General features: G+C 40.1%; 2 protein-coding genes across 7 annotated transcripts; one reads left to right on the top strand and one right to left on the bottom strand.

The window, feature by feature from the left end:
- The first annotated feature begins 1,105 nt into the window (after nucleotides 1–1,105).
- LOC128226278 (eukaryotic translation initiation factor 3 subunit A-like) lies at nucleotides 1,106–2,519 on the top strand. Its single transcript, XM_052936159.1, has 3 exons — nucleotides 1,106–1,418; nucleotides 1,463–1,851; nucleotides 2,160–2,519. The coding sequence occupies exons 1-3, from the start codon at nucleotides 1,106–1,108 to the stop codon at nucleotides 2,517–2,519; spliced, it is 1,062 nt and encodes a 353-aa protein (XP_052792119.1).
- A 279-nt stretch (nucleotides 2,520–2,798) lies between these two features.
- On the bottom strand, nucleotides 2,799–6,968 carry LOC128228632 (uncharacterized). 6 transcript variants are annotated; one of them, XM_052940048.1, is made up of 4 exons: nucleotides 6,563–6,968; nucleotides 4,686–4,744; nucleotides 4,026–4,218; nucleotides 2,799–3,192 (listed from the first exon to the last, which is right to left on the bottom strand). In XM_052940048.1, exons 2-4 carry the CDS (start codon nucleotides 4,737–4,739, stop codon nucleotides 2,870–2,872), a joined length of 570 nt encoding a protein of 189 aa, XP_052796008.1. In that variant the 5' UTR covers nucleotides 4,740–4,744; nucleotides 6,563–6,968; the 3' UTR covers nucleotides 2,799–2,869. The 6 variants fall into 6 exon arrangements, with proteins under 6 accessions (XP_052796008.1, XP_052796011.1, XP_052796010.1 ...); XM_052940051.1 differs by having other exon boundaries at nucleotides 4,686–4,741; XM_052940050.1 differs by lacking the exon at nucleotides 6,563–6,968 and adding an exon at nucleotides 5,658–5,831.
- Between the last annotated feature and the right edge of the window lie 3,211 nt (nucleotides 6,969–10,179).

The following is a 10,179-nucleotide window of genomic DNA, read 5'->3' as shown; positions in this document are numbered from 1 at the left end:
GACAAGGGTCAAGAACAAGCTGCCAGACAAGAGTCAAGAACAAGCTGCCAGACAAGGGTCAAGAACAAGCTGCCAGACAAGGGTCAAGAACAAGCTGCTAGACAAGGGTCAAGAACAAGCTGATAGACAAGGGTCGAAAAAAAGCTGCCAGACAAGAGTCAAGAACAAGCTGATAGACAAGGGTCAAGAACAAGCTGCCAGACAAGGGTCAAGAACAAGCTGCCAGACAAGGGTCGAAAACAAGCTGCCAGACAAGGGTCAAGAACAAGCTGCCAGACAAGGGTCAAGAACAAGCTGCCAGACAAGGGTCAAGAACAAGCTGCCAGACAAGGGTCGAAAACAAGCTGCCAGACAAGGGTCAAGAACAAGCTGCCAGACAAGGGTCAAGAACAAGCTGCCAGACAAGGGTCGAAAACAAGCTGCCAGACAAGGGTCAAGAACAAGCTGCCAGACAAGGGTCAAGAACAAGCTGCCAGACAAGGGTCGAAAACAAGCTGCCAGACAAGGGTCAAGAACAAGCTGCCAGACAATGGTCAAGAACAAGCTGATAGACAAAGGTCAAGAACACGCTGCCAAACAAGAGTCAAGAACAAGCTGATAGACAAAGGTCAATAACAAGCTGCTAGACAAGGGTCGAAAACAAGCTGCCAGACAAGAGTCAAAAACAAGCTGCTAGACAAGGGTCAAGAACAAGATGCCAGACAAGGGTCAAGAACATGCTGCCATAACAAGGAGTCGAGAAGAAGGAGTTGAAAACAAGAGGAAGAAAAAAATGGGTCGAGAACGGGCGAGATCAAGGGGTCGTGAACTAGGTTTCGAGAACAATCTGCCAAAACAAGGGTTCGAAAACAATCTGCCAGAACAAGGGGTCGAAAACAATCTGCCAGAATGAAGGGTCGAGAGCAAGCTGCCAGATCGAGGGTTCGAGAACAATCTGCAAGAACAAGGGGTCGAAAATAATCAGCCAGAACGAGGGGTCGAGAACAAGCTGCCACAACGAGGGTTCGAGAACAATCTGCAAGAACAAGGCGTCGAGAACAAGTGGTCGTGAACAAGGCGTCAAGAAATAGCTGGCAAAAGGGGGTTGACACAGAGGTCGAAAACAATGGGTCGAGAACAAGAGGTGGAGATCAAGCTGCCCAAACCAGGGGTCAAGAACAACCTGCCAGAACGCGGGGTCGAGAAGAAACTGACAGAACAATTTGTTGAGAACAAGCTGCTAGAAAAACCAGGGGTCGAGAACAAGCTACCAGAACGTGGGGTCGGGAACAAGCTGCCAGAACGTGGGGTCGAGGACAAGCTGCCAGAACTAGGGGTCGAGAACAAGGGTCGAGAACAAGCTGCCAGAACGAGGGATCGAGAACAAACTGCCAGAACGAGGGGTCGAGAAGAAGGGGTCGAGATCAAGCTACCAGAACGTGGGGTCCAAAACAAGCTGTCAGAACAAGCTGTCAAGTTCAAGCTGCTAGAACGAGGGGTCGAGAACAAGGGGACGAGAACAAGCTGAAAGAACAAGAGGTCGAGAACAAACTGCCAGAACCAGGGGTCGAGAAGAAGCTGCCAGAACGTGGGGTCGAGAACAAGCTGCCAGAACGTGGGGTCGAGAACAAGCTGCCAGAACGTGGGGTCGAGAACAAGCTGCCAGAACAAGGGGTCGAGAACAAGCTGCCAGAACGAGGGGTCGAGAACAAGCTGCCAGAACTAGGGGTCGAGGACAAGCTGCCAGAACGTGGGGTTGAGAACAAGCTGCCAGAACGTGGGGTCGAGAACAAGCTGCCAGAACGAGGGATCGAGAACAAACTGCCAGAACGAGGGGTCGAGAAGAAGGGGTCGAGATCAAGCTACCAGAACGTTGGGTCCAAAACAAGCTGTCAGAACAAGCTGTCGAGATCAAGCTGCTAGAACGAGGGGTCGAGAACAAGCTGCCAGAACGTGGGGTCGAGAACAAGCTGCCAGAACGTGGGGTCGAGAACAAGCTGCCAGAACGAGGGGTCGATAACAAGCTTCAAAAATGAAGGGTCGAGAACAAACTGCCAAAACAAGGGGTCGAGAACATGCTGCCAGAACGATGGGTCGAGAACAAGGGGTCGAGAACAAGCTGCCAGAACGTGGGGTCGAGAACAAACTGTCAGAATGAGGAGTCGTGAACAAGCTGTCAGAACGAGGGGTCGAGAACAAGAGGTCGAGAAGAAGGGGTCGAGAACAAGCTGCAAGAACGTGGGGTCGAGAACAAGCTGTCAGAATTAGGGGTCGTGAACAAGCTGTCAGAACGAGGGGTCGAGAACAAGAGGTCGAGAAGAAGGGGTCGAGAACCAGCTGCAAGAACGTGGGGTCGAGAACAAGCTGTCAGAACAAGGGGTAGTGAACAAGCTGCCAGAATGAAGGGTATTGGACAAGCTGCCATAACAAGGGGTCGAGGACAAGGGGTTGGAATGAGGGGTCGAGAACAAGGGATGGAGACCAAGCTGCCAGGACAAGCTGCCAGAACGTTGGGTCGAGAACAAGCTGTCAGAACGTAGGGTCGTGAAAAAGCTGCCAGAATGAGGAGTCGAGAACAAAGGAAAGAGACCAAGCTGCAAAAACGAGGGGTCGATATCAAGCTACCAGAATAAATTTAAGGTTGTTAGCAAACTGCTAAAACAAGGGGTGGGGAACGAACTGCAAGATCAAGTGTTCGAGAACAATCTGGGTCGTAACGTGGATTTGAAATGTTTGTTTTGAGTTTACTACGGTAATGCGACCAACAGATCAAAGTCGGATATATATTTTGGGTTGAATTAAGAAACAACGCTTTATACTTCAGGCTTAACATATTTATACAATGTCTTTTTTAATAAATTTGCATCTGACATAAAATCAAATTTCAAAATTATGTTTTACGGTAAGAAAATATGGGCGTTGATTGTTTAACTACAGAAGCACTACTGAATGTTCCGGACAAAATGTGACTAGGTGTTGAACTAGAGATCGCTTGAGAGGAATTACGTAATGCAGCACGAGATTGACCACGTGATTCTTCGGATGACGTCTGCTTTTCAATTCCAGAAAACGCTATGGCGGATGGAGTTTTGGGTGTCTTAGGTTTCTTAACTTCCCCTTGAATGTTTTTGTAAAAGCTGGTGTATGTGACAGCTTGTGGTTGTGATTTCCTCATCTTGTCAAATTCAATGTAGTCTTTTTCTGCCGCAACCGCTGGAATTAACAAAAAAAAACACGATTGTCGATGGTTGCTGATTTTAATATATATATTATTCCGTTTTGTGATGTTGGGGGCAAACACCGAAAAACAGGAAAACAACAACAGTGGCGTGAACTTGATATGACGATGAAAAGAGAAATATGGTTGCATATCAGTTGTAGATTTTTCTTTTTGTAATGATCGAACATAATGGGGTCTCGAAAAATATCTTGCCGTGAAGAAAATAGAACAAAATAATGTTTTGCATTTTACTATGTAAGGTAGACTATCGCATTTTTCCCTTTTCTCCGTGTGGTTGGCATATGATCCCTTGTGTCTGGCATAGATATCGAATAAATTATAATGCGCAAATGTCCATTTTCCAAAGCATGATAAGGAGTTTAAATCGAGAGACGATTTTTAGTATTTGTTTTTAAGTTTCGCTTAACTAATCGCATGTAATAACGATTCGCCTGAAATTATTACTATGCACTTCCTTCCACAAACATGCATAACATGAACTAATTCTTTTCTCCTTTTAAAGACAGTTGGTGAAGGTTACTTCCAAAAACTAACCGCCTGATTGTCCTATGTGGGATAAGACAATAGGTAACTATAGATATTTACTGATTTAGCAATTCTTAAAGGTCTCTTATTATTTCGCGTTTTTTTGCGTATTTTATATTTGTCGCTTTCGCTTTTTCACGTTTCATTTTTGTTAACCCACGACGTTACAAAACGAGCCTTCAAATCACGTATATTAATAATGTGTGTGGCACAAATAACATACATAATTATGATAGTAGAAGAAAACAATAATTATATATGCTTTAAACAGTAAACATACTTTCGGTGGTAGGAATAGTGTTGTGGATATGGGTCTCCGTTTTGTTAAGTTTCCCGAAGAGTTTAAAATTCTCCAACTCGAATGACAAGGTTGGACTGGTGATCTTATCAATGATGCGGAACTGCATCCGGTCCCTCTCGCGCATGTCCGCTTTTCGCCTCTTCATGTCAATATCCGTCAACGTCCTCTTCCACTGGAACGTACAAAGGATGCATATCTATCTATAGTATGAATACCATTTCCGACTATAAAGAGACATCAATAAATAAACGAAGTGAATTCTATAATGATATGGTTTGTTAAAGTTCATTTCATTTTGTTTTGAAACATTGAACATTTGTTTCGGTCTTTATCATTTCAAATGAAAACATGGTTAACAAATGAACAGGTGTAAATCATACAAAACTCCAATCATTTTCCTTTATTTAGTAATACATATAAAAAACTTTAAAATTCCAGACATTAATATATCAAAACGCTACAAATGTATAAAAAAGACAATGAAGCACGACAAACGTCTTCTTCGCAATCCAATGAGTGCAATAAACTCTCGACACGCAGTGGGCATCTTTTACAACAAGCACACACTGAAACAAAAGCTATCCATCACCGATTGAAACCTGCAGGAAGCCAACAGTCTGACAATGAAGGCGTGCATACCTGAGAAAGGAAAGTGTAGTCATTGAGAGAAAGGTTTGGCTGCTTTCGCTCCATCTCTGCTGGAAAAACACAACCGATATTCCCTTACTTCACCTCACCTCTACCAACACTTTTTAATGTATCTATAGGGATACCCTCATCAATACTAACAATAATCCGTTACACTTCAGAAAAACAAAATATGTTCGTATTCCGAACCATTGCCACACTCTGTCAAAGCTATTGTTGGCACAATGCTAGACAGCGTTCATAAATCTTGTTATTCAGTTAAACAATGCTCCTAGCGATCTTTTCAAAGCTTTCAATGTTGCAATTAATAGTTTCTATTCGTAAAAATATATGCTTATATAAATAACATATTTTCACTTTTGACACTTTTATTTGAACAAACATTAAAGAAGAAATAGATTATTTATTGAATATAAATTAATAACTGGTATTGTGCGTATCAACAGAGATCACGCGTTCTACAATGAGCGGTATAAAACAAACAGTATTGATCATTGCGTGCTTTTGTTTCGATCGAGTGTCAAATATCAAGAGAACTGACATGGGTTAGGATTGTATAAAATAAATCATAAGGCTTTAAAGCGTTTAAGATGGCGAATAAATGACTTTAATTTGCAATTTGAATGACTCCTTGGGAGCAATAAAACAGAAATAATATCGAATGTGATATAAACCGATGAAGCTATACGAAGATGTAAGAAGTACGAAACACGTGCGAGTACACTGTTGAAAGTGACTGAATAACACTCAACTCTACTCACTGTATTAAAATATAGAAACATAGAAAATATATACTGTTAATCGTTTGGTTAAATTATGTAATTAGTTGTGGTCTTGATATGTAGCAGCTTCGTATAAGTAACTGAACGCGACGAAATAAAAATAAAAACGGATAATGAAAAGCTCTGAAAAGGCCTTGTTCATAAAAAAACAAACTAGTATTGCCATTTTGGGTATTCTTACCTCAATAAACGATTATGGTTAATCCGCCCTAATAACAACATTCGAAGCGGTGAAGTACTTGATATTGAAATATTAGTTACTACTTGTAAGCCTTTAAACAAACGCTAATATTAAATTAGCTAAATTTTCGTAATTGCTTCAAAATCCCCAAGTTGGCCTCATACCTTGTCTCAGTAAAGCAGTGTCCTTTTAAATAAATTGATTTTGTAACTTATCGGCATGCAATGCCTTTGTGGACGTATTGATCATTCCTCGTTATCTCATCAAGAACCCGAGATGGGACCATGAAGACGTCGATATTTAACAATTAGATACGATACGAAGCTGGGTTATTTTAAAGTATGCTTTAGATTGATAAATAATTGTTCTGACATCAGAAGAAAACATGATTACACCAAAACTACTGTAGAGCAAGTGCTGTGCACAGTGCTTTGAATTTCTTCAAGAGAAGACTTCGATATAAGCAATAAACATGATTTGCTGTAAACAAATGTAGCTCCTAGTGGTTGATTAAACGTTGCGTTTATTGCCATATTCACACAGGCTGTATATAATTATATATCTTGTTCTAAGCAGGAACGTAAAAGATGAACATTAAAGAATGCTTACTTGCGAAAGTAAAAAAAAATACATTGCAAAGATAATAGCTTTAACTGTGTTGCCACTCTTCAAACATATTAGTATTGTTGTTGTTGTTGTTGTTGTTGTTGTTGTTGTTATTATTATAATTATCATTATTATCATCATTATTATTATTATTATTATTATTATTATTATTATTATTATTATTATTACTATTATTATTTTATTTATTATTATTATTATTATTATTATTATTATTATTATTATTATTATTATTATTATTATTATTATTATTATGCAAACTCGTAATTTGAATATCTTACATTTATCTGCGAGAGAGTAAACTCCCTGTCGAGTTGTATCGGTGTCGATGACGTCATTTTGTAAAAGGTTCTTCAGTGTTGACTTCCCTTTTACAGGCTGTTGTATTTCTCAGATTTATTTTCAGTTGACGTGTAAGTATTAAGTCCAGCGTGATTTTACCAAAAATCCATTTTTATGAGAAAAAAAAACGACTGTAGCTTCACGTTTGTTTTCCTATTGTCCTCTAACCAATGTTTTACAACCGGGCAACGACATGGTCACTTACAAAGGAGACACGCAAATTAAACTAAAGCTTTTAATAGTAAGAATGCTATTGTCCTTGTATTAAAGCATTTAAAGATTAAGCATAGATTAGTCTAGATATAAAAATCAGTGTATCTGCTGAATAAATATGATCTTAAGTACGACTAATCTTAAACGATTAGACTTTGCACCCATATCTATGAAATTAGACTCCAATTGCAATTTCTCTATTATAAATATATTTTGATAGATGAACTATCTCGTCTGCTGTAATCAGAGTCGTTCACAACCATTAACCGCAAATTAAAGCTACGGTGAAATTCGAAATACGATAATACGATAATACAATGATAATCGTTTATGAAACCTATGATATAATGCATTTGCATACTTCTAAGGTTGAAAAGACATTAGACAAGCAGACATCTTAAATGTCCAATTATGATCTGTCCGTATTGTGGAAATGATCTAACATATATCATTTATAAACACACACACACACGCGCGCGCACACACGCACACACGCGCGCATGCTCTCACTCACGCGCGCACGCATGCACGCACGCATGCTCTCACTCACGCGCGCACGCACGCACGCACGCACACACACACTAGTACGCTAACTCTGAGGTGACATCCGCAACACTTTATTCATATTGTGGCCACAGCTTAGTAACCTGTGGGAACAACTTTGTAAATTGTGGCCACAGCTTAGTAACTTGTGTGAACAACTTTGTAAATTGTGGCCACAGCTTAGTAACTTGTGGGAACAACTTTGTAAATTTTGGCCACAACTTAGTAAGTTGAGGCCACAACTTATTAATAAATTATGGCCACAACTTAGTAATTTGTAGCCACGACTTAGAAACTTGTGGCCACGACTTAGTTTATTCAATAAAAACACTCATTTCGTCTTTCCCACTTTATTGTAATAGCACAGTAAGCACCCTTGGTACTAAAACGCCATTTGTACCCAGCAAAAATTAACAATATGGACGAAGACAGGGACAGTCTCATATCAGATTGCTTTCAGGAAGGCCTTCCTTATGCTTATATTGTTACTGTTTTGGGAAAAAGTCATAAAGTTCAAACTAGTTTACGTGATATGCACAGATAACTGAGATCGTTGACGTTAAATAAGAAGAGAGTACAGTGACGCTCGTTCCGTTTGTGACTTTGTTGTTTGTCAACGCGATCAAGCATTCTAGACGACCGCATGGTTACAGGGTTATGCGACAACGATGCTTGCTATGAACTTAGCGTTAGGTTTGAGTTTATTATCTTTGTCCACACCATGACTCGCCACCATGACAGCGTTCAATCCTCGTTATTTTTCCCATTGCTTCCATCAGGACTAAATAAAGCCGGTATGTGCAGGCAAAATATACAGGGTATCCGTAATACCTTACCATCACCTGTAAAGGCCATAAAGTCAAAACAGCTGTTTTGATTGGCTTAACTTAGTTGTGGCCACAAGTTACTAAGTTGAGGCCACAATTTAATAAGTTGTGGCCTCAAATTACTTAGTTGTGGCCTCAGGTTACTAGGTTGTTGCCACAATTTACTAAGTTGTAGCCACACGCCACTAAGTTGTGGCAAATAAATACTGAGTTGTGGCCACAATTTACTAAGTTGTGGCCACAAGTTACTAAATTGTTGCCTCAAGTTACTAAGTTGTTGTCACAGTATAAAGAAAGTGTTGCGGATGTCACCTCTGTGCCATCGTACACTAGTCCATAACACGACCACTGTATTCAAAGCACACGCACTCATTTTATCGCAAATAATTGTTAAGCCATTGTTTATCATTATTAAAGTGCCCAGTATTTTATGATTTTTGTAAATAATGTTGGAATCTATTAGGCAAGTTGTTTTTCACACTCATCGTGTCAAATTCTGCTCTTCCTACTGCTACTATAACCATGAGTTTTCTAAAGCTTCAGTTTTGTTTCCAATTGTCTGCGGCTGTCATGTTGTTGTGTTGCATCACATTCCCAGTTACGACCATTCATCGCGAATGGAAGACACAATAAGGCAAGGATCGAACCCTCTCTTATGACTTTGTCCAATAGCTTACCATCAACTGACAATAAAGTATTTTTGTTTCAGCAAAAAAGCGTCTTAAGTTAATCATGATTCACATGTTTTAGTTTATAACGAGACAGTTATACTTGACATATATATGGCCTGGGTGGTAATCGATAAAACAACATATAGTCATACATCATTTACTTCATACACTGCATTAGTTGGTTATTTTATAACACGCAATCCGATACGCTACATCAAATTTAGATCCAGTTTATACCAATATTGAATACCACCCCTGGAATAATGTTTTTATCCCTTTTTCTGAAAATACACTTGGCTGGCGGACCGCCGAGGTCTGTTTGTTAATTTGAAAAAAAACAAAAAACTTATGAACTTCAGTATGCTAATCAAGGGCTTACGCCATAGCACGGTCACGTTTATATCTTTTTGGACTATCTTTATTATCTGTTTTGCACTATCGGCCATATATCGGCAGATTTCACAATGTTACAATTGTCGCAACTACAATACGTTAAATAAGCACGTTCCATTCAATCGCCATATGACTCCATATTTTGTTCGTCAACATTAAATTCACAAGTGACACTTCCGCATGCAGGTTGCAGACCTAATGTTAAACATAAAGTCTGTCTGCCGAACATCAGTTACTGGTGGGGTAACCGCCCCGGCAAAAGTAATTAATACTCAGTAAGAATCAATGAGGTTGTAGACCAAATCTTAAGTTAGATTAACATAATATAAAGCTTGTCCGTCCAAGCATCAAATTGAAAACAATAAAGTATAAGCTAAACAACTTATAAAGTAATAAACCGCCATTGCGAGATACAGACATCACCGTCTAGATAAATGATTCGAGTCTGAGCAACAGTGTTGACTCCTCAAAGGTATGTTATACAGACAGCTACTATGGCATACCGACAGCTATGGCATACCGACAGCTATGGCATACCGACAGCTATGGCATACCGACAGCTATGGTATACCGACAGCTATGGCATACCGACAGCTATGGTATACCGACAGCTATGGCATACCGACAGCTATGGCATACCGACAGCTATGGTATACCGACAGCTATGGCATACCGACAGCTATGGCATACCGACAGCTATGGTATACCGACAGCTATGGCATACCGACAGCTATGGCATACCGACAGCTATGGTATACCGACAGCTATGGCATACCGACAGCTATGGCATACCGACAGCTATGGTATACCGACAGCTATGGCATACCGACAGCTATGGTATACCGACAGCTATGGCATACCGACAGCTATGGTATACCGACAGCTATGGTATACCGACAGCTATTTGCA

The sequence above is a fragment of the Mya arenaria genome, chromosome 3 (assembly GCF_026914265.1).
Source record: "Mya arenaria isolate MELC-2E11 chromosome 3, ASM2691426v1".
In the NCBI taxonomy this organism is placed as follows: Eukaryota; Metazoa; Mollusca; class Bivalvia; order Myida; family Myidae; genus Mya; species Mya arenaria.
This window is presented reverse-complemented; position numbering and strand designations above follow the sequence as displayed.

What these genes read in the sequence shown, in the direction of transcription:
- LOC128226278 (XM_052936159.1), top strand. Translation starts at nt 1,106, where the DNA reads ATGGGTCGAGAACAAGAGGTGGAGATCAAGCTGCCCAAACCAGGGGTC. An exon ending in CGAGATCAAGCTACCAGAAC is followed by an intron (nt 1,419 to 1,462) that starts GTGGGGTCCAAA and finishes GTCAAGTTCAAG; the next exon opens with CTGCTAGAACGAGGGGTCGA. An exon ending in CGAGATCAAGCTACCAGAAC is followed by an intron (nt 1,852 to 2,159) that starts GTTGGGTCCAAA and finishes ACAAGCTGTCAG; the next exon opens with AACGAGGGGTCGAGAACAAG.
- LOC128228632 (XM_052940047.1), bottom strand. Translation starts at nt 6,619, where the DNA reads ATGACGTCATCGACACCGATACAACTCGACAGGGAGTTTACTCTCTCG. An exon ending in TTACTCTCTCGCAGATAAAT is followed by an intron (nt 4,219 to 6,562) that starts GTAAGATATTCA and finishes TGTACGTTCCAG; the next exon opens with TGGAAGAGGACGTTGACGGA. An exon ending in CACTATTCCTACCACCGAAA is followed by an intron (nt 3,193 to 4,025) that starts GTATGTTTACTG and finishes TGTTAATTCCAG; the next exon opens with CGGTTGCGGCAGAAAAAGAC.